The sequence below is a fragment of the Lemur catta genome, chromosome 7 (genome assembly GCF_020740605.2).
Source record: "Lemur catta isolate mLemCat1 chromosome 7, mLemCat1.pri, whole genome shotgun sequence".
NCBI lineage: Eukaryota > Metazoa > Chordata > Mammalia > Primates > Lemuridae > Lemur > Lemur catta.
The window spans coordinates 93799342-93822759 of NC_059134.1; the positions used below are offsets into that span (position 1 = coordinate 93799342).

A 23418-nucleotide genomic window follows, 5' to 3' on the forward strand; every position below is an offset into this window, starting at 1 on the left:
CCTGGGAATTCAGTGAGCTTGCAGGATCTTGGCAGCCAGAGCTTTAACTAGAGCAAGGGGGAAGGGATTAAGAACTAGTTGTTAACACCCAGAACCTGCTTATTAAACAAGGGCACATAGTCTCACGTGACACTTTCTCTCCAACACAGCTGTCAGTGTCATAAGCTCTGGGCACTTGGGTTTTTCAAATCAGCTGTGCTAATTCCAGCCCCAAGTGCAGCCACTCTTTCTAAATATGTCCTTGTACTAAAGTAATGAACTCCTCCATCGTCCCTTCAGTGAAAACATACCCAACTCGCATGTTCCCATTATAAGGGAGAGAGGAAAGCTTAATTTCAGAAGGTGTAGGGGCCACCTGAAAATGGTGACTGGAACCAATAGAGAATTCATTTTTAATCAGTCTTTCATTTCTTGAGTAGAAGGTGGGCTGTGAGAGAAAAGTTCCTTTGAACTTTGTGACTGCCCATAAAAATCTCCCCCTGAATCTGGAACCTTTGTCCTGAAGAGTTTCTCTGAGTGTGGAGTTCATTCCAGAGGTGAATACTCAGTTGACTTTTTGGTCCTCTCTCAGACTGGATGTGAAGCAACTGTTAGTCTGGACCAAAAGAGACTCAAGATAGCCAGGCAGGAAACTACTAAGCTCTCCTAACCTCCATTAGTCAAATGAACCCAAATCCAGTTGCAGCATGAGAACCACTGGCCTAGTCAACCCTGGGTGCGACCTTGCGTGCATTTGGGCAGCAAAGTGATATGATGCCTAAGAGCTCCTTGAAACCATCGCTGATGATGGGAGGGAAGTCACAAATAAAACCTCAAAACAGGGAAGGATGAGATTTCGCTGCTCCCCTAGGAGCTGCATGTGGAGCACAGGAAAGGTGAGTTCTTCCTATTCCAAAGGAGTAAAAGATAGCTCCAAGGATGTGAGCCAAGAAAAGGTGAAGGCTCTGTAAGCAGTAATTAACCTTTAACTGGCTAAATACCTGACTGCTAACACAATAGGTGACAGAACTGCCCAACACTCCCAAATATGGAGCATCTTGGGAGACAAGTATAGTTAATGCAAACTTTATTTATAAAAGACTCTTAAATTAGTTGTATCATGCCATGCATTCATACAGAATACAGTGACCCTTCAGGGCGACAGGGAGAAGAGCTCACAAACTGAAAGGAAAACTATTAAAGAGTTTCTAACAGCTAGGAAAGATTAGGACAATTTTACAAATGAGCAATTAAAAGGATCTAGAAACTAGTCTGAGCTGAGAGGAGGGCGCAGCTGTTTACAAGTCTGTACACTAAACTAACCCACAGACAGTCTTCTAGAGTGGTGGGACACTGAAGGGGAGCAGCAGAGTATGTGCAAATGCTTGTGCCACACGGCTCCTCCCCCAGCTCCACAGCAAGATACTCACAACCAGTTTGTGTTCACTAGGCCTGCCGAGGCCACTTTAAACTATGAGGACTTCTAGTTTAGTAAACTAAAGCTGCAGGTGCCAGGGGAATGGGCAGCTTCATTTGCGACTGCTCTTTATTCTCTCCAGTCTTTTTTTCAAGTCATCAATGTTAGCTGTGGAAGAGGAGGATGTGGTCATGGTTCCTGAAGAGTGAATCTGGTTAGAATCCAGGTCTGAATGCTGGTGCTGCTCCCGTGACTCCCGGAGCTGAGAGAGTTTGCTGTGGAGCATGTCTGTGGAGGAGGCGACGGTAGGAACTGCTGGTTTGGAGAGCAACGAGGTCAATGGAGGTCGGTCATCCTGCTATCGGGAAAAGAGGAGACGCTGTCTCAGATCAGGTCAAGATGCAGCTCCAGAACATACACCAAAACTGAGCCACTTCTCCGCGGGCCAGCCCGCCCTGATCTGCTTGTCACTGCCCGCCCTGACCCACACGAAGGAAAGGAGCAGTACCTTTGCATTGTCCAGACCACATCGCTGTCGGAGGATCTTTAGCCTTTCCAGGTAGACAGATGGTCCCACCTCTTCTCCATTTGTGTTACCTATGGAGGACACTGTGCTCGTGGGAGTGGGTACACACGTGACCTCCATCTGAGGGGAGATACCTAGAGAGGAAGATGTAGAAAGAATACTCAGATCCACACATACTCCCCCTCCTACTAAACTGCCTTAGTTAATCTGCCACCAAAGAGAACAAGTAAAAGTTTACTGGGCTTGAATACTGCCATTGTACTTGAAAACTAAAAAATCCACAAGAATCCACCTGGAGTTGGTGATAAAGGGTGCTCTGAAATACACAAGATAAGCTTCATGAGAACTTCAAGAATTGATACAGAAAGGCAGAATGTAAACTGGGCTATCCATCTACATCCTGGGTCATGCGGGGACTTGTGTTCCAGTAATCCCAGGGTTGTCTTGGGCAATCCAAAAAAACTAAGCTACTCCTGAAGATATTGTAATTGCCCAACTAAAAAACCTGAGGACCTTAAATGTTCGAGAGAACTGGATTAGGTTTAGCCCAGGTGACACAGAGGGGCAAGCTCTTATCCAACCTGTGAAGGAAGCAAGGAGCTTAAGGCTACGGTGTACTCATGGGGAAGAGAGGGAGAAACTGAGGTGTCCCACAAACAGAGGGAACAGGAACCTGACTATCTGTATTCCCATCACTAAGATAAATATTCTGGCAGGAGATGGGAAAACCAAAAACTAAACCAAAACAAACAACAAATCCATCACAGTTTCTAAATTTCTGAGAAGGAACAATCATAAAATACAGGCATTTAAAATACCTAATTTGACATCAGTGAAAATTATTAGGCTCAAAAGATAAGGTACTCAGGGAGAAAACTGCTTTATGGTAGATAGAAAAGTAAAACTGGTTACTCCAGGGAAAAAGGATGTTGAAGATCACCAGAGAGGACTTTGGAAATAAGAAAAGGATGCCTATCCTGATAAAACAAACCATGGTATGTCCACTTGTCACATTCTATTTGACATTTTGCTTACCACACATCAAGAAAAACACTCTTAAGGTCTTGCAGAAGGATAATTTAAGGTGTTAAAAAAAAATTCGTTTTAGAGAACACAGTTGAACCGAAGCTTCAGCCTAACAGGACGTGCTGAGAGAGAATGTGATTGGTGTCTGAAAACCACAGAGGGAGGCGCTTTATAGGCAAACCCTCACCTGTACAAGTAGGTGGGCTTCACTGAACTCAGAAAGAACAGAGGACTGGTGAGAGGGGACTTTTACAGATGGGTCTGTCTTTTCTTGGTTTAAGGCTTGTGACAGCTATTTTCTATAACTGAAACCTCTTAAATCTGTCTTTTGTCTCTAGATCTTGTGAGCAGTAATTCTCAAACAGTGCCTTTTTCATTGTGGGGACAATAATATTTGAGCTTAAACTTAGTTATAACATTCATTCATATCATTGAACAAATACAGTCATGTGTTGCCTAATGACAGATATGTTCTGAGAAATGCATCATTGGGCAATTTTGTCACGTGCAAACATCATATGGTATACGTACGTAAACTTAGATGGTACAGCCTACTACACACCTAGGCTATATGGTATGGCCTATTATTCCTAGGCTACAAACCTGTATAGCATGTTACTGTACTGAATACTGTAGGCAACTGTAACACAATGGTAAGTATTTGTGTTTCTAAATATAGAAAAGGTACAGTGAAATACTGTATAAATGAGAAAATGGTACACCTGTATAGGGCACTTACAATAATGGAGCTTGTAGGACTGGAAGCCGCTCTGGTAAGTCAGTGAGTGAGTGGTGAGTAAATGTGAAGGCCCAGGACATAGGACATTACCATACACTACAGTAGACTTTATAAACACTGTACACTTAGGCTACACTAAATTTATAAAAAAAATAAAGTAACTGTGCTACAACATTATGATGGCTATGATGTCACTAGGAGTTAGGAATTTTTCAGTTCCATTATAATCTTATGGGACCACCATCATATACGTGGTCTGTCTTTGACCAAAACATTGTTATGTAGCATATGACTAGAGCTACTGAATGCCTATTATGTACTAGGCAACAAACCAGATAAAATCCTTCCCCCCTTGTGGATTTCAAATTCTAGCAGAGACAGATGCCAAACAATTAACCTAATAAATACTACATTATATGGTACGCTAGCGGTGGTAAGTGATATGGTGTGGTGAGGGGGTAGGTCATAGGTTTAAATAAGGTCTCACGAAGAAGGTGGTATGTGAATAAAGATCTGGAAGAGGAAAAGGAGCTAGCCAACAGGGCCATCTTAGGAAGGGCATTCTATGAGTAAGAAACAGCCAGTATAAGGCCCCAAGTAGGCACATGCCTAGGGTGGTCCAGGAACAGCAAGGGGGCTGGAAGGGTTGGAGTGGAGTGATAGTGGGAGAGTAGGAGATGAGGTCCTTGAAGTATTGACAGGTCATATAACATGGGACTTCAGAGAACTGGTAAGGCCTTTTGCTCTGGCTGAGTGAAAGGGAGAGCCTCTGGAAAATGGCTGAGGAGTTGTTTTGATGCTGTGTGTAGAAATGAATAGATGGAAACAAGGGTGGACGCAGGGAGATAAGGTAGGAAGACAGTGCAATAACCCAGGTGAGAGAGAATGTCCAGACTAAGGTGGTACTGGTGAAGGTGAGAAGTGTGGGTGGGTTCTGCATATAGTTTGCAGGTAGAGCCAAAAGGATTTCCTGACAGAGGAAGAGAAGGCTCAAAAGTTTTGGGTCTGAGCAAACTAGGACAAAGTTCCCATCAACAAAGATGGAGAAGAATACAAATGGAGCAGGTATGGGGGGAAAATCAGGAGTTTTTGACATGTTGAGTTTATAGTGTCTACTAGAAACCCAAGTGGAAATATCATGCAGGATACTGCAGTTTGGAGATCACGAAGGTGGTCAAAGCTGGAGATTTAAAAAAATGGGGCCTCAGGCTCACACCTGTAATCCCAATACATAGGGAGGCCAAGGTGGAAGGCTAGGGGTTTGAGACCAGCCTGGGCAACACAGCAAGAACTCGTCTCTACAAAAAAACAGAAAAAAATTAGCCAGGCAGGGTGGTATGCACCTGTAGTCCCAGCTACTCGGGAGGCTGAAGCAGGAGGATGACTTGAGCCCAGGCATTCAAGGTTGCAATGAGCTATGATCATGCCACTGCACTCTAGCCTGGGTAACAGAGTGAGACACTGTCTCTTTAAAAAAAAAAAAAAAAAAAGAAAAAAGTCGTCAAGGAGAGCAAGAATCAGTCAAAAGCCAAGAAGGAATGGTCAGTGAGGCCAGAAGTAAACCAAGATAGCGTGGAAAACTGGAAGCCAAGTGAAGAAATTGTCCTAAGGGCAGGAAACATTTACCATTGTCAAATACTGATGATGGGTTACTGACTGAGAATTGACCACCGACTTCATTTTTGCAATGGGAAGATCAATGGTGACCATTAAGTATTGAGGTTCACAGATATGAATTTAAACCAAAACTTTAGCTTCCTGAGCTGCGAGCCATTTTGAGCTTATTCCTGGAGCTACTAAAGGAAGCTATACCTGTTGAAGTGGGAATACGGCCTTTGCCTTCCCTCTCCATCTCAATCACTCGAAGGCCCCTCTCAACATAGCTCTGGAAGAATTGTGAGGAATTTTTCAGAAATGGTTCAATATCGGCATCTGAATATTTCTTCTTATATTCATATAACTCTGCTAAGCCCTGGTGAACAAGAAAAAGGAAGAAGTGGGGATGGATGTTAGCATCCCTTTTCCATAAAGCAGATCCCTGTTCTGCATAACCCTTTCACTCTCACCTCTTTAGTGTTCTCTTTAGAGCCAATCTTCTTAAAAATCTCAGCTAAGAAATCATTTACTTTGGCCTTTGATGACTTTTCATCCTGAAAAGTTGAAAGACAAAAGGAAGGATTGGTTAGACTTGAGTTTTTAATTAGTATATGATGGTTGGATATGAACAGAAAATACCTCAATACTACAATTGGTGATTTAAAAGAAAAAGAAAAACAATACAGAAAATACCTCAAAATCTGGGCCTTACTGGTCTGTTCCTACAGATAACAGAGGCACCAGCGCTGCAGGGTCTGCAGCAGAAACATTAACATTCTGGGTTACTGAATGCCTCCGGTCTTAGCTTTTGACCTCAACTCGATGAAGAAAGAACTGGCCCATTCCTCCCCAATTAAATAGAGCTAGCTCACAGTGGATTTATCTGGTGACCAATGCCTTAGGCACCTTTCTTGAGAACCAAAAGGACATGATTATAATTAGTATAGACTGAAAAATTTCAAGGTGGAAAATGGTTACTGAGCCACAGAAAGAGACTGATTAGAGCAATCCCTGAGCCTTAAACCTTCAGAAAAACAGTCTCCAGGCGACATACACCTTAGACAAGATCACTTTCAGTGCAATCTCAATTCCCTCAATCTTTCAAGGCAGGTCACTCACCAGTCGAGATGCTCCCTTTTCTGTTTCCTTATCAGACTTGCTCCCAGTCTGGTCCATGCTGTGCTTCATCATCCGGCAGAGGTGGGCCTCCAGCTCTGATTCATTCTTGTTGTCAATCATTGTCAGGTGGTCTAGGATCTGAGACACACATGCACATTCAAACGGTAGCCAATACCATTGCCATGATGTTCTTTTTCTCAAGCTCCTTTAGAGACCAGTTGCTATTCTCACTCACCTTGGGCCCTTTTAATTTGCATAAGGTATGCAGCAGAGTTTTTAAGGTCCTTATAGGAAATTCACTTTTGCATTGCTTCAGTTTCTCTTTGGGGAAGACCTTCATAAAAATGTGAATATCCAGAAGAATTCTGTCCAGGTTAATGCTGTTGATGGTATCAGGTAATAGTCGAACCATTCTCCAGAGACACTATTGAAAAAAGAAATAAGAGTGATTGAAGAATGAGGATAATTTGTCACCATCATGTTCCCTGAGCTCTGGGCTCACTTCTAAAACGTGGCCAGAGATATAAATGTGGTACAGCATACATTTCAAGTTCAGCTGCTAAAATAGGAAAAATTTAAATCATCACAACCATGTCACTGACTGAAGTGTGACCAGTCACCAATCTAACCATCTATCGCTTCTCCTCCTTCCCACTCTCCAGAGATAGGGGCCATCATTTAATGTGAAAATATGGACATTCTGTCTTGGGTTTCCTTGGTACCTGAGAGTAGAGTAGTTCATATTGCTTAACCAGATCTAACCTAAGAAGACAAAATATCTTACACTACTGCAGCATAATAATAGTATTACAGTTATAGATTGCTCATATGGGATCTTCCATGAAAGAGACCAAAATATTATAGGGCTATACACATCTTTATCCCAAAAAGAAATCTGTCTCATCAAACTTTTTGCCTTTTGATTTTAGAAAAATTGGTGAAATATTTACAAAGTGACTCCTCCTTTTCACTATTTGAGGCCAAGAATTGTTTGGGCCTGAGTGTATGACCATACCACCCTGAACATACCCCATCTCATCTGATCTTGGGAGCTAAGCAAGATTGGGCCTGGTTAGTTACTTGGATGAGAGATCACCTGAGAATACCAGGTGCTGTAGACTTTTACTTATTTATTTAAACTTTTTTTTTTTTGTAGAGACAGGGTCTCACTGTGTTGCCTACGCTGGCCTCTTGCCTCACCTCCCAAAGTGCTGGGATTACAGGCACCAGTCACTGTACCCACCAGTTATAGGCTTTTAAGAATTGTTTAGGCCTGATTTTGGGGTATAAATTGGAGGAAGGGAAAACTGAAGACCAATTATATTTTTCAGGGGTGAATTAGTTGATTTGAGCCTGTGTCTTTCTTAGCTGCCACTCCTTTTTCTCCACACCTTCCAAAAGTAATTGCATCTTTGAAAGAAAAGGGATCGAATCATTTTAACTTCACCTTCATAACAAGCTCTGAAAATTTGGGAGAACTGGCTGTTGCTAGCAGGCTGTCCTGAAGCAAAACGAGTAGGGCGCTAAGGAAAAAAACAAAAACAAAAACAACAGTATTAAATTTCAAACCTGCATTCCAATTAAAATCAGTAATTGAAATCGAAATTCTGTATCCACCTGATAAATTTTTTTTTCTTTTTATTTCAAGATATTATAGGGGTACACTTTGGTTACATGTTATGACTTTGCCTCACCCAAGCCAGGATTAGAGGCATGCCCTTACCCCATACAATGCTCACTGCAGCCATTAGTTGTGAGTTTACCCCCGCCCCCCCATCCACCTGATAAATTAGGTGTTCGTGGATCAGGAATTTTGGACTATTTGATGTTCAGTTAAGAAAATTTGTCATTGGTAGGTGAGAAAGCAAAAAATGTACCTGAAATATAAATGAAAGATGTAACTGACAAACTTTACAGTCCTATTCTAGAAAATTCATGATATTGGCTGGCTTAAAGTTACCAGTTTTAGCTGTTGTCGCAGGCTGAAATACCTTTAGTCCACAAAGAAGAAAATAATAGTAAATCAATTTATTAGGCAAACCTAAGTTATGACTGATCTAGTTTCTATGTGTAGACAAAAGAGAGGATGTCCCGCTCTACTGGCTGAGAATACAGATGTACCTTAGGATGTTGGTCTGGTCTGACTTCTCCAGAACCTTCACCACCAAGAGGTTCACAGAGCGGATAACCTGCTGTCCTTCTTCTAGATCTTCAATCCGAGAATCCAGCATTAAGGTGATAAGGCCATGCATTAGGTCTTTCAGTACTCCTGTGGAGGCCTCTCGGGCCAGGCTCTCTATCTGAAACAGCTATCCAGACATAATTGTTAGGGAGGTGTAAAACTCAACACAGAGAGCAAAGGACAAATGTGGATGACATTCTGGTAAACATTCAATTATACTGTATTTTTAAAAATTCAGAGCATTAAGAAAAAAATAAAAATCACCACAGTCCCCTATGCCTCTAGTAATAGGCAAAATTAATTGGTGTGTTTCCTTTCAATTATAAATTTATTGTTATGCACAATTGGTAATTTCTGGCTAGTTGGTGCCATAATTCCACCTTTTTCTCCCCAATTTAAGAAAGCATATTGAAATGCAAGTTAATGAGAAGGAAGGTCTTTATTATCCTTATAATCTTCTCTAAAGGTAAATCATTTGCAATATTTTTTTCCCTTTTATTTTTAGTTGACATGTAATAATTGTACATATTTATGGCATACAGAGTGATATTTTAATACATATGTATGATCAAATCAGAGTAATTAGCATTTTTAATGTAAGGACACTAATCTGTGAAAAGCCAGGTAGGGCCTACCATGCCAGAGGAAGAAACTTACATTACAGGAAGCAGAATTCTAAGTCATCTGTGAGCATTCTACTTAAAGTAAGCCACAGTATAGCCCAACATTCAGTGGAAGTAGTTAGTAGCTTGCTATACACTGCATGTAAAATTCTACCAAGTGACATAGGACTCACTGGAACATCTGCATTGACTCTGGCTTTAGAACCCCAGTGGGATGACAGATTGATGAGAAGTTCAAGTTCTCAGAGGTGCCCTTACCGAAATCATGTTGCCAATGATACAGCTATACAACTTGATGATCTCATCCTTCTCCAATTTCTCATCTGCCATGTGTGTGTTGTAGATGAGTCTTAACTGCATAAATGTGGCTATCAGAAACTGATCGATATGGCCAGACATGGCTTCGGCTTTGTCTTCTTGTCTCAGGACCTCATCAATCTGATAACAAAAATTCCAAGATATATTTTCCAAGCTTGATACTTTTTTTTTTTTTTTTTTTTGAGATAGGGTCTCAGTTTGTTACTCACACTAGAATGCAGTGGCATCGTCATAGCTGACTACACCTCCAACTCTTGGGCTCAAGCTATCTTCCTGCCTCAACCACCTGAGTAACTGGGACTACAGGCACATGTCACCTACACCTGGCTAATTTTTCTAGTTTTGGTAGAGACGAAGTCTGCTATGTTGCTCAGGTTGGTCTCAAATTCCTGGGTTCAAGTGATCCTGCTGCCTTGGCCTCCCAAAATGCTGGGATTATAGGCATGAGCCATCACGCCCGGCCCCAAGCTTCATACTTCTAAGTAGCAGGAAGACACTACAGGAATTCTCTGTAAGAATATTTATTAGCAAAGCACTTCCAATATCTTACCTTGAAAAAACTGAGTTAATTTCATATATTAATAAATAAATAGTCCTTAGGGATTCAATTATTCAATAAATATTTACTAAGCAAGATACTGTTAGGTGAATTAAGTCACAGATCCTGTTCTAAGAGGTTCACGGTCTAGTTAAGGGACTAATAATCCCTATGTTTAAATGTTCAATTTATTAAAAAGAATGCTTTTTAGACTCCACAGACAGGGCTGATATTAAGATCTCCATTACAAGGTGAGAAAAGTGAGGCCCAGAAAAATCAGACTACTTAGTCCAAACTTAAAACTCGGGTTTCCCACATATTCCTCCAGTGTTAGGCATTATGCTCATATCTAATCTATTAGCAAGTTCTGTGGACCCTACTTCCAAAAGATACCCTGAAACCATGCCCTTTTCTTCCTCTCCACCATTCTCCTCCTAGTGGCACATGATAATATTAATAATATTATCTTTCATAGGAATTTTTGCCATAGTTTCCTAATAGGTCTCCTGGAATCTACTTTTGCCTTGCCAATAATCTGGTCTCTATAGTGGCCAGTAACTTTTTCTGCAATTAAAAATAGTGCAAACATTACAGAAAGTTGAAAGTAAAGGAACTGTATCCTGAATCATTTGCTAGTATATTGTCAATCTGATGCTCCACGAACCTCTGATACTTTAGTATATGTTTCTTAATAACAGGAGCGTTTTCCTTCATGATTATAACTATCAAATTGAAACTTCCATTGATGTTAATCACCATCTAATTCTCAGATCCCATTCAATTTTCTCCAATGACCCTGATTATGTACTTTTATAGCAAAAGGCCAGTCTAGAATCACGCACTGAATTTAGTTATCACATCTCTTAGTCTCTCTTCAGTCTAGGACAGTTCTTCAGTCTTTCCTCAACTTTTCTGACCTTGATACTTTGATTAGATTCAAGTTATACAACATTAGAAATATTAGCAAAGTGATGCTGTACTCTTACTGGATCCTATTAGGTGGCTTGTAATTTCGTTTTGTTGCATTATTGACGTTCACTTGGATCAACTGATTAAGGTGGTATCTGCCAGGCTTCTATATGTCCAGTTATTCTTGGTAACTTGTATTTTTTTGTATATTTTTCCTTTGGATTTTATGGGCAGGTACTATAAGACTATGTATATATCCCATTTCTCTTCAAATTTCAATTAATTAGTGCACAGACTTGTGGTTTCCCAGTTTATTAAATTTTGTTAAGTCAATAAATTTACCGAGTTTTATTCAGCTTATTGGGTTATAACTTATTACTACCATTATTTATTTAGATGCTCAAATTGTTCTCTCTTTAAATACAGAGAGTCTGTTCCAGTTGGCCTCTGTGTCCTTCTGACATGTCTCTATCATTCTTTGAGCTTATCTTTGCTGTCTGGCACAGTAAGATGTTTTAGGATAATCTTGTATTAATAATTTCCTCGATTCAGCCCCAGAATCAGGCACTTCTCTAAGGAGCCCACATTCCTTTTTGTGGAAAATGATATTTAGAAGACAAGACCTGGGTGTGCTCGTTGTCGCTGGGGTAATTGCTGTTCTCAGTTCCTCTCAGTGAAAAGAGCCAGGGAACAAACGTACAGTTATGTACCCTTAATGACATTTTGGTCAAAAATGGACCATATATATGATAGTGGCCCCATAAGATTATAATACGTATTTTTACTGTACCTCTTCTATGTTTAGATATACAAATACTTACCTAAGTATTATAATTGCCTATGGTATTCAGTACCGTAATATGCTGTACAAGTTTGTAGGCTAGGAGCAACAGGCTATACCATATAGCCTAGGTATGCAGTAGGCTATGCCATCTAAGTTTGTGTAAATACACTGTATGATGTTCACACAATGACAAAATTGCCTAATGATGCATTTCTTAGAAATGTATCCCCATTGTTAAGTGACATATGATTGTATATTATATATCTATATATATTATATATAATGTATTTATCCCCCGTGTGTATACACACACAAATTTACATTAATGTTAGTTTCTATATCTATATATAAAAACCTGAGTTCATACAGTTGCATCTAATTCTGTTCTAATATCATAGTTCATTCTATCTTGCTCTCCCCTTCTATGTTTGTAACTCCTTTCTCTAACAGGGAGAAACTTGGCTCCCCATTTTCCTTGTATTTATTTATTGACCAATCCCTTTGTATGTAACTAATCTTCCATCTCTGCCACCAGCCATTCCCCATGCAGATGCCCACTTTTCTTGCCGGGACCCATATTCCCCCCATTCTGAGCCACACTGTGTGCACTGCCTCCCCACCCCAACACACGTGGACATCCTCCTCACCCTGCTTGGGGTCCTACTACCATGACAGGCTGGCTCCCAAATGGACATCCTCTTCATCCTGCTTGGTTCTGACTCCCTGAACACTGTGTCACCCCCTCCAATATGGACACCTTCCTCACAGTGCTTGGGCTCTGAGACCCTCATATTAGGCCACTATGACTCCCCACTCCCATGTCCTTATCACAACTATGGATGCCTACCTTGCTCTGCCCCACCTAATAGCTTTTTTTTTTTTTTTTTTTTTTTTAGAACTGGACTTGTTAGGGAAGGGAAGCAGAGGAAGAAGAAAATTTTTTTTTTTTTTTTTGAGACAGGGTCTTGCTCTGTTGCCCAGGCGAGAGTGCCATGGCATCAGACTTGCTAGCTCACAGCAACCTCAAACTCCTGGGCTCAAGAGATCCTCCCGTCTCAGCTTCTCGAGTAGCTGGGACTGACACCTGGCTCGTTTTTCTATTTTTAGTAGAGACGGGGTCTCTCTCTTGCTCAAGCTGGTCTTGAACTCCTGACCTCAAGCAATCCTGCCTCGGCCTCCCAGAGTCCTAGGATTACAGGTATGAGCCACCATGCCTGGCTGAAGGGAAGCAGAGGAAGAAGAAAATTATTATTTTTTAAACATGTAACTTTGTTTAAAATTTTCTAATGGCCTCCCATCGGAGCATGATCTGATCACTGTCTGCCACTCAAAACCTCATTCTGTACCATTCTTCCCCTTCAACACCATCCTCGAGGCACATGGACCTTCTACTGTTTCCTAGAACGTGGCAAACTCATTGCTACCCTGGGCCTTTGTGTACTAGCTGTTTCCTCTGCTTGGAATATTCTTACACTGATTTGCACATTGGACTTTTCCTGATCACTCAATCTAAGTAACTACTCAGTCCCTCTCTCCTGTCCATCAGTTCTATTTTCACAGTAGTAACTGTTAATCTGACATTTTCTTTCTTTTTCTTTTCTTTTTTGGAGACAGTCTCGCTCTGTCACCTGGGCTAGAGTCCAGTGGGATCATCATAACTCACTGTAACCTCAAATTCCTGGGCTCAAGCGATCTTCCTGCCTCAGCCTCCCAAGTAGTTGAGACTATAGGCGTCCATCACCACAGCTGGCTGATTTTTTTCTATTTTTAGTAGAGACGAGGTCTCGCTCTTGCTCAGGCTGGTCTTGAACTCCTGAGCTCAAGCGATCGTCCTGCCTAAGCCTCTCAGAGTGCTAGGATTAGAGGTGTGAGCCACTGTGCCCAGCCTAGTTTCTTTACTTATTTGTTTCTGTCCACTATAATCTAAGTACATTCTATGAGAGTTGGTCCCTACTTGCTACTGCTATTATCTCTAGCCTCTGGTGAATGAATGCAATTACAAAAACGCAAGGCTCTTCTAAAGCTATATCCTGAGGCAAGTGATGACTGGGTGGCCCCTCCGCACTTTTTTCCTTAGGGCAGTACTGAACATTGCCTGTATCCTCTCATCCTATGACTCCCACCAGTGTGCAGCCCACTACTTTTATAGCCCCTACATTCACCAATGGGATCCCTACCATGGAAGCACCCCCTTACCTGGGTCAGAGCTTGGATACTCGTGTTGATGTCACCACTGGCTACTTGGGAGATAATGAAATTGATTGTGGATGCTGTATTACTGTGCATGTCATCGAAGTGTGGAGAAACGGCCCGGATCCTAGACAGCAGAGCAAAGGGAAAACTTCAATCTCTATTATAAGACATCCCAGTAAGCTGGAGTTATACAATTCCCCACTAGATACAGGTCTTAGGAAAAAACTGCTATCACTCAGTAATCAGTCCTAAAACGTTTTAACTGCACACTATATAGAAGGCTCATAACACTTATGCATGTTGATGATCATGAACTGCTTATATTTAAACGAAAGAGGTTTAACTTACTTGGGTTCAGGAATAAGGACTGGTTCAAAAATGTCATCCAGTTTGTGCTGGACAAGTTCTGGCATCTCACATCGGACTGTACCATTGTCGTTCTCAATCTCATCTAGATCCAGCTGGAATTCTCGGCGGACCATCTGGGCTGCCTCAGGATGCCCACTCATGCTTCGGGCTTGGCTAAGGGAAGCAAAAGGAGGCTCCTGAACTAAAAGAGATTTCTTAATCAAAGGGCAAGAGTAGCACTGCATTGCCAGTTGTCCCAAAGCTTCAGGACAGATGTTCAACTTCTGGTTTCAGCCCCCCTGAATGATTTAAGTCCTTGAGTCTAAGCAAGTGCCTTAAATGGGCAACAACTGATTTATGAATATCTTAAGAGGGCAGAAAACTCTTAACTTGTAACTTTAACTTACATTACCTGCCAAGTTATAAGTATTCTTTTTAGTTAGCTCACTAATGCTAATATACTTTGGACTTCTATTCCAGATGGGGCAGAAAGTAATAATAAAGCATGTTTATGAGCTCAGGAGTTCGAGACCAGCCTGAGCAAGAGCGAGACCCCGTCTCTACTAAAATAAAAAAATAGAAAGAAATTAGCCAAACAACTAAAATATACACACACAAAAAAAATTAGCCGGGCATGGTGGTGCATGCCTGTAGTCCCAGCTACTCGGGAGGCTGAGGCAGAAGGATCACCTGAGCCCAGGATTTTGAGGTTGCTGTGAGCTAGGCTGACGCCATGGCACTCTAGCCTGGGGAACAGAGTGAGACTCTGTCTCATAAATAAATAAATAAATAATAAATAAATAAATAAATAAATAAAGCATGTTTATATTGACGCAAAGCTCACTACTTTAGGGGCAAATATATAAGAAAAATCTAGAATGGCTGGTTCTTTTCCACCAAATTAACGAGTTTAAGTTTTCCTAATCATAAGAATCATTCCATGTAGTATTCAATACATTTTATACTCTGAGGGATAGTCAGTCTCCCTGTTTTAGGAATATTCACTCTTGACAGGCCATTCTTCACATCCAAGAAATAGAGATTCAAAGTTTCCAAATTCAAACTGGTTAAAATTATACTTATGACACAACCCAAAATAGAGCTGTCTTGCTTAGGAAGCAGCATTTTGAGTCCCTAAGCCAATTCTGGGTTGCATGCATTTTATTTAGCCTTATCTCAAGAATAGGAAACTAAGCACAACCTAGTTTAACACAAGGAAGAAGGTGAAATCAATATTTTAGCCACATGACATTGAGTTGTCATTTCTGCTAGCCACTGAACTTTCATGAAAGGCTTGATTCATGGGATGCATATGGATACCCTCTACCTTTGTTATAAACTCTAAGCCAGTCGCCCTCCAGAGGGGATGAATCCAAGTCAGAAGTTAGAAAGATATAAGAGCCCTGCTAATGAGAAATTAGCAGGCAGTACTTACATCCTATAAGTGCGATACATAATTCTGTCCACGGAAAAGCAGTGAAAGAAGGCACAAGACCATTTAGAAGTGGTTTTGAGACAAAGACAAAGACAATGAAGACTGAGGATTAAACATTTGGTTACAAGACATTTACCCAGACACTTTGTCATGCATGATAATGGCTGCAAGAACTCAAGATTATGTTACAGGACAAGCTCTGAGCACACAAGGCAAAGTCCATAGAGATGCTTTCAGACAATTATCTCTATCTACATACTTGAGTTTGGAAGACATGTCTTCAGCTGGTCCCTTGCGTAGCATGTTGGAATTGGAGCTTATGCTCTGTGTGCGCTGAGGTTTCTCTTCCACCTGTTTTACTGGTGCAGCAGAGGGCCTCTTTGCTGACCGCTTAATCCTCTCCTCGAGCATGCTCATATCCTTTTCAGAAAGCTGTAAAAAAGAAGTCAAATTTAATTTATTAGCACATCCATCTACTAAAATACGAGGAGAATTTATTTATTTTTAGGGACAACATCTTGCTCTGTTGTCTGGGCTGGAGTGTAGTGGTGCAATCATAGCTCACTGTAGTCTCCAACTCCTGAGTTCAATCGATCCTCCTGCCTCAGCCTCCTGCGTGCCACTACACCTGGCTAATTAAAAAGATTTTTTTTTGTAGAGACAGGGTCTCATTAGGTTGCCCAGGCTGGTCTCAAGTGATCCTCCCACCTTGGCCTCCCAAAGTGCTGGGATTATAGGCATGAGCCACCTCGCCCAGCCTATGAGAATTTAAAAACCTAGGCCGGGCGCGGTGGCTCATGCCTGTAATCCTAGCACTCTGGGAGGCCGAGGCAGGAGGATCGCTCAAGGTCAGGAGTTCGAGACCAGCTTGAGCAAGAGCGAGACCCCGTCTCTACTAAAAATAGAAAGAAATGATCCAGACAGCTAAAAATATATAGAAAAAATTAGCCGGGCATGGTGGCGCATGCCTGTAGTCCCAGCTACTTGGGAGGTTGGGGTAGAAGGATCACTTGAGCCCAGGAGTTTGAGGTTGCTGTGAGCTAGGCTGACACCACGGCACTCTAGCCCAGGCAACAGAGCGAGACTGTGTCTCAAAAAAAAAAAAAAATAAAAACCTAATTTGAGGACTCAAGAATTAATATGTATTTTTATATTGAAGCAAATAGCACCTACTATATAGGACAAGTTTACTTTCAAATCATTACATTTGTAAAGCAATTACTGTTAACACCTGCCTAGCTACTATAGTAAGAGAACATATGAATGAAGGAAAGGATAAAAAAGCAAAGGCAATTAATAACTATAAACAAAAATTCAAACATTAAATGGAGCTTCCCTGTTTTTGTTTTGTCACCACTAACTAGCTTTGTGACTATGGGCAAGAAACTTTACTTTTGTCATCTGTAAAATTCCCATCTGTTTTATGTCCTTCACTGGACGGGCAGGAGTGAGGATTTATTAGATAATATAAATAAAAATTGTTAAGCACAGTGTAAATATATGGTGATGCTACAAGATAGCTGGAGTGAAGAACTGAGGTCCAGCCATGATAGTGACTGGCTCAAAGGAAACAAGGAGTCAGAGGCAGAAACTAGTGTGCCTAGAAAACTGGCTCATGGTTGTGGCTCAAGACTCTTTTGATTTGACAGATATCTGTATCCACAATACATATAAGTGAGCACTTATTAACTAAAAACTAAATGCATTAAAAGTTATAGAGCAGATTGTTAGGCAGAATTTAAACCTCAAACTAGCTCAGATTTCTTGATTTGAAAATAGCTCTCATTTCTAAAGCAAATTGCTATGAATAGAATGCTCAGAAAATAAAACTTGATTTCTAATAAAACACAGCCTAATCAGAGACCTCAAATGTTTATCTGGATTCTAGGACACGTTGATAGGTTGAATTTACTAAAAAGTGGTAAAAACTTAGCTACAGTTGAGATGACAGGAAACCTGACAGCTAAGAGATCTTGTGATTCTCTACACAATATGCTGACGATGCTTAGAGAAAAGTCACTCACATTTCCAATCAGTTTGAACACCTGATCCCCATGCACATTGTACACTGTTACAATGGTGTTGAGTGCAGCATTTCGTACAGCGTTGTCACGGTCTCCTATGTGAATAGCTATTTCCTTTAAGGCTTTTCCTGGGGTTGGCTGGCAAACATTCATGCCATAGGACTCAACCAGACATCCCAGCTCTTCCAGGCACTCTGATGGGGAAAAAAGGCTAGATTAATGATAAAACACACATTTGGCATAGAGACTTATCCTTACTAGATAAACTTCCCTTGGCATACATGAAAGACTAAAATCTTACTCTGGCTCTGCTTAGAATTTTTTCTTGTTTACTGCCTTTTACCAATGAAACAATGGTATTTTAGCAAGTGCTCCTGAAAAGAAGAGATGCCTGTGAGTCAGATGGCCCCTGTGCACTTGATTTTGTCACCAGGGTGGTACTGAATGGTGCCTGTATCACCTGATACCATGGCTCCACCAGTGTGCAACTCATCACTCTCACAGTTTGAATAAGATTGGAATCACCTATATAGACACTGAAGAAATTTCCTTGTTCATCTATAAACTATTTTTTTCTAAGGGTCACTGTTGCAGAGACTCAATTTAAATTGCTTCACCTGCTCTCTGTTTAGAGTTTTTGGATTTGGTTCCTTCCATGATGAAGGAGAACATCTTGCTGGCTGGGTAGACAAGGCACATCCGGTTCAGGATGGCACGAACATCTTTACGAATGACATCTTTTGGTTCTCCAACCTAGTCAATGGGAAAATAATGTAAATGAGGCATTTTCTGAGTAGCAATGGTTCTCCCTGTGTATTACAACATCTGGAAAAAATAGTTACATAGGGATGAGTGGTGGAAGGTATCATCATATAATCAATGAAAAAGGGAGAGAGAATAAAAGTATAAGGAGCCGAGGTCAGCTGGGAACTTGAGCAGTCTCCCAGAGAGAGAACAACACATTACCTTGAGGATGAGATAGGGGATGAAGGAAGATGCTTCATTCTCAGTCAGATGATACTCTTCCTCACGTAGCAGGGTGAAGAGCAATTTTAAATATTCTAGTGCTTTCATTAGGACGCTTGTATTGGTGTCAAAGAATCTCAGGGTAAGCCATTTTAAGATAAGATCCAGGCAACCAATGACACCTTCTTTTTCACACTCCAAGTGCTTAAAAGAAAACAAAGGAAAACTCCCACAAATAAGACTGTATAAAAACTTAAGTTCTACTGGGCAAGTACCTCTTAAAATTTTACTAGAGCCCAAAAAGAAGATGATAGATTTTTAATGCTTCGAATTAAGACCAAATATATACACTTATTCTGTCAAATAATAAGACAGCTCTAAAAATAGAGAACATGGTGTATTTCACTTCCTTTTCAAGTCATGCAAACTTCTGATTATTTCACATGGCTCAGTATTTTCACATGCCTGAAATGTGTGCATATTGCAGACTTACATCAACCATGACAGCCAGGGCTTTGTTATGATGCTGAAAGTCTGAGTGAAACATCTCATCTTGCAACCATTTAGCCACACAGCTAGACATCTGAGTCTTCAGTTGCTCAATGTATTCATCCCGTGGGGTAGTAAAATTCCACTTTAGCACCTGACAAAAAACAACAGTGAAAAGTGTTCTAATTAGCTGAGACCAGGTCAGAAGACAGAGCCACAGAGCAGGTATGTGAGTATGTCCCAGAGAAGGTAAAGAAAACTGAAAATAAATTATTATTTTTTTAAACTTAAAAAAGAATTTTTTTTTGAGGCAGAGTCTTGCTCTGTTGCCCTGGTTAGAGTGCAGTGGCATCATCCATAGCTCACTGTAACCTCAAACTCCTGGGGGGCTCAAGTGTTCCTCCGGCCCTAGCCTCCTGAGTAGCTGGGACTATAGGCATGAGCCACTGCGCCTGGCTAATGTTTTCTATTTTTATTAGAGACAGGGTCTCGGTCTTGCTCAGGCTGGTCTCAAACTCCTGACCTCAAGTGATCCTCCTGCCTTGGCCTCCCAGAGTGTTAGGATTACAGGCGTGAGCCACCTTGCCTGGCCTGAGAAAAAAAAGTTTTTAAGCACCTAATTAAACCAAAATATAAGAGAAATGATTGAACTAGCCATCTCTACAATCACCAAATCTGCCTTTTAAGATCTTATAAAGAAGGAATAATGAAGCAGCTTATATGTCCAGTTGATTAAAAAAATGAATATTTTCCATTCTTTGATTCTAAAAATTAAAACAATCCAAGAAACTACTACATCATTTTTATTTAGAGGAAACATAGGTAACAGCTCCATTCTACAGTTACTTCTGTAGGAATTAATGCTCCTCTAAAGCAATCTAGGAGAACAAATAAGATGATTTATAAGCAAAAAATTCAGTTAATTACCAGATATTTCACAATGACATGAATTTTAGACAGCAAAACTATTCTTGATTAAGAGAACAAAAATAAACAAGCAAAAAAACTCTTACAGATTCTTATCCCTTCCTTACCTTCAATCCTTTTTCATCCTTCATCCTTTGCTCCTTCCCATTGGGAACAACAATAAAAATAGGCCCAGATTTGTCTTCATCCTCCTTTAAGCTGGTTTTGCTCGGCACCTTCTTCCCTTGTGCACTCTGCAACAAGGTTCAGGGAATATTGATTAGCTAGGCCACTTCTTGAGAATATGCTGTTGCTACCCAGTAAAAGGGTACTATGGAAACCACAGACATCTCTTTACATTATATTCCACATGAAAGAAATAGACGAATCATAGAACGTGGTATATGTTTTTGTACAGGTTCTCTTAGAAATTTACCTAAGAATATTATTATTTTTTTTGAGACAGAGTCTCACTCTGTTGCCCAGGCTAGAGTGCCATGGTGTCAGCCTAGCTCACAGCAACCTCAAACTCCTGAGCTCAAGCAATCCTCCTGCCCTCAGCCTCCCAAGTAGCTGGCACTACAGGCATGAGCCACCATGCCCGGCTGATTTTTTCTGTATATATTTTTAGTTGTCTATATAATTTCTTTCTATTTTTAGTAGAGATGAGGTCTTGCTCAGGCTGGTCTCGAACTCCTGAGCTCAAACAATCCACCTGCCTTGGTCTCCCAGAGTGCTAGGATCACAAGCGTGAGCCACTGCGCCCAGCCACCTAAGAATATTCTTAAGTAACTTTTGGTTAGTTCTTGGACTGGCATGTTATATAGTTGGAAAAGCTGCTATTACCAATCATTAGTCTGGGTCACAGATTTTTTGTTTATTGGCTAGTTCTTTTCTTTCTTGAAATCCTTAACACTATTTATAGCTTTCCATATTAATGACATGACGAATGGCATTTACATATTTCACATCACTTAGTTTGAAAGCTTTTGTGTTTTCCTCCATTTTTAAATGTTATCTCTATCAAAGCAGTATAACTGGAGACCCTTAGAACCTGCATCTAGAGAAAATTGTAAGAAATGCTTTAAATACTTAAGTTACTAAAGTAGTTTTTAAAAATAATATAAGATTTAGTATCTTTGTATAAGATGGAAATAAAATAGTCAACTATAGTACATATGTCTGAGGTAAAATTCAAATTTCATTATTGGAATCATTAGTATTACAAATGTAGCAAGAGTTCACTGTTTTTAGTTGGCCAGAATTTCTTTCTAGAAGTCATTCAGACAAAACAAATATGAGATCATTTATGTGAAACTGCTTTGTAAAGTACAAGTGACTGGAAAAAAATTTATGACATTAAAAATAGAGTCAAAAATATTTCAAAGCACTTATGGTCAAAATACTAAAATAAGAACTTGTTAAATTGGGAATGAGGACAGGGAAAAGGATAAGAACAACTTCATTGGATAGAAGACAACTGTCCACTGATTTTTTAAAATTTTTTATTATTTTTTTAAGACAAGGTCTCACTCTGTTGCCTAGGTAGTGGCCCAATCATAGCTCACTGCAGCCGTGAACTCCTGGGCTTAAGGGATCCTCTTGCCTTAGCCTCCTGAGTGGCTAGCACTATAGGCATGTACCACCATGCCTGGCTAATTTTTAACATATTTTTGTAGAGACAGGGGTCTCGCTATGTTGCCCAGAGTTTGGGGCTTTATTAAAAATGAGCCACAGAAACTAAAATAAATAACTAGATAACATCAAGAGTAATGATATTCTTTCATATGTAATATCTTTCCTAATAGAATTACTCAGTGTATGAAACTCTTAAATGCAGATCTACACCTAAGTATGCAGTTAACATACCTTTGCTTTAGAGGAAACTCCAGGAGCTTTGGCCTTTTTCGGATCAGGCCTGGGTTCTGCACTGCTGGAAACAGAATCTTCAGCAGGTGCTTTGAGAAAAAAAAGCATGTACTATAAACTCTAATGTCATTTTACTCTGGACAAGTTAAACACATATGATGACATGAAAGCCTATATATATATATATATATATATATATATATATATTTTTTTTTTTTTTGAGTCAGAGTCTCGCTCTGTTGCCTGGGCTAGAGTGCTGTGGCATCAGCCTAGCTCACAGCAACCTCAAACTCCTGGGCTCAAGCGATCCTTCTGCCTCAGCCTCCCAAGTAAGCTGGGACTACAGGCGTGCGCCACCATGCCGGGCTAATTTTTTTCTATATATACTTTTAGCCGTCCAAATCAATTTTTTCTGTTTTTTTTTTTAGTAGAGACGGGGTCTCGCTCTTGCTCAGGCTGGTCTCAAACTCCTGACCTCAAGCAATCCTCCCGCCTCGGCCTCCCAAAATGCTAGGATTACAGGCATGAGCCACCACGCCCGGCCAAGCCTATAGTCTTAAATGTATTAATTTATAAGATGTTTTCAGGCCAGGTGTGGTGGCTCATGCCTGTAATCCTAGCACTGTGGGAGGCCGAGGCGGGTGGATCGCTCGAGGTCAGGAGTTCGAGACCAGCCTGAGCAAGAGCGAGACTCCGTCTCTACTAAAAAAATAGAAAGAAATTATCTGGCCAACTAAAATATATATAGAAAAAATTAGCCGGGCATCGTGGCGCATGCCTGTAGTCCCAGCTACTTGGGAGGCTGAGGCAATAGGATCGCTTAAGGCCAGGACTTTGAGGTTGCTGTGAGCTAGGCTGACGCCACGGCACTCACTGTAGCCTGGGCAACAAAGCGAGACTCTGTCTCAAAAAAAAAAAAAAAAAAAAAAAGATGTTTTCAGTTAGACTTTTTCCTTTTTTCTCCCAAATTCCTGTCTAAGCATAACCTTAAGAAACTAATTCAGAAAAATCTATTAATACATCTCTTTTACCAACATTTAAACTGCAGTTTAAAAGCTGCAGTTTAAGTAGCAGTTAAAAAAAAAAAAACCTTTTGGCTAGATTGATACTGAATATCAAAGATGACACTCCCTACCCTTAAGAAAGTATCTACTACATAGCAAGATTCCAATAAAAGTTTTTCTTTTTTTTTTTTTTGAGACAGGCTCTTATGCCCAGGCTGGAGTACAGTAGCATCATCACAGGTCACTGCAGCCTCAAATTCCTTGTCTCAAGTGATCCTCCTGCCTCAGTCTCCCAACTAGCTAGGACTATAGGCACACACCACCATGCTTGGCTAATTTTTAAAAACATTTTTAAATGTTTTTATTGTCACTTTGTTGCCCAGGCTGGTCTCAAACTCCTGGACTTAAGCAATCTTCCTGACTTGGCC

The 23418-nt window shown here is 40.5% G+C and overlaps 1 protein-coding gene, 1 non-coding gene and 1 pseudogene across 5 annotated transcripts in view; 1 reads left to right on the top strand and 2 right to left on the bottom strand.

Annotated features, from left to right (window-relative positions):
- Positions 1–1045: 1045 nt before the first annotated feature.
- The window catches only part of CKAP5 (cytoskeleton associated protein 5), a 95441-nt gene continuing 73068 nt past the window's right edge, over positions 1046–23418 (bottom strand). For 3 of the 4 annotated variants that reach the window (XM_045557962.1, XM_045557963.1, XM_045557964.1), the window contains exons 27-44: positions 21987–22075; positions 20246–20371; positions 19216–19365; positions 18723–18926; positions 18374–18509; positions 17757–17950; positions 15992–16164; positions 14298–14471; positions 13953–14073; positions 9466–9645; positions 8524–8711; positions 7850–7925; positions 6638–6826; positions 6403–6540; positions 5754–5837; positions 5500–5659; positions 1905–2056; positions 1046–1754 (exon numbers count right to left, since the gene is read on the bottom strand). In XM_045557962.1, coding sequence (XP_045413918.1) covers positions 1509–1754; positions 1905–2056; positions 5500–5659; positions 5754–5837; positions 6403–6540; positions 6638–6826; positions 7850–7925; positions 8524–8711; positions 9466–9645; positions 13953–14073; positions 14298–14471; positions 15992–16164; positions 17757–17950; positions 18374–18509; positions 18723–18926; positions 19216–19365; positions 20246–20371; positions 21987–22075 — 2780 coding nt within the window. In that variant the 3' untranslated portion in view covers positions 1046–1508. The remainder of the gene's footprint in view (positions 1755–1904; positions 2057–5499; positions 5660–5753; positions 5838–6402; positions 6541–6637; positions 6827–7849; positions 7926–8523; positions 8712–9465; positions 9646–13952; positions 14074–14297; positions 14472–15991; positions 16165–17756; positions 17951–18373; positions 18510–18722; positions 18927–19215; positions 19366–20245; positions 20372–21986; positions 22076–23418) is intronic. The other variant, XM_045557966.1, reaches the window with a different exon arrangement.
- Positions 7404–7523, top strand: LOC123643002 (annotated as a pseudogene).
- LOC123643148 lies at positions 18149–18259 on the bottom strand. Its single transcript, XR_006736705.1, has one exon. It is a non-coding gene; the product is annotated as a small nucleolar RNA SNORD67 (small nucleolar RNA).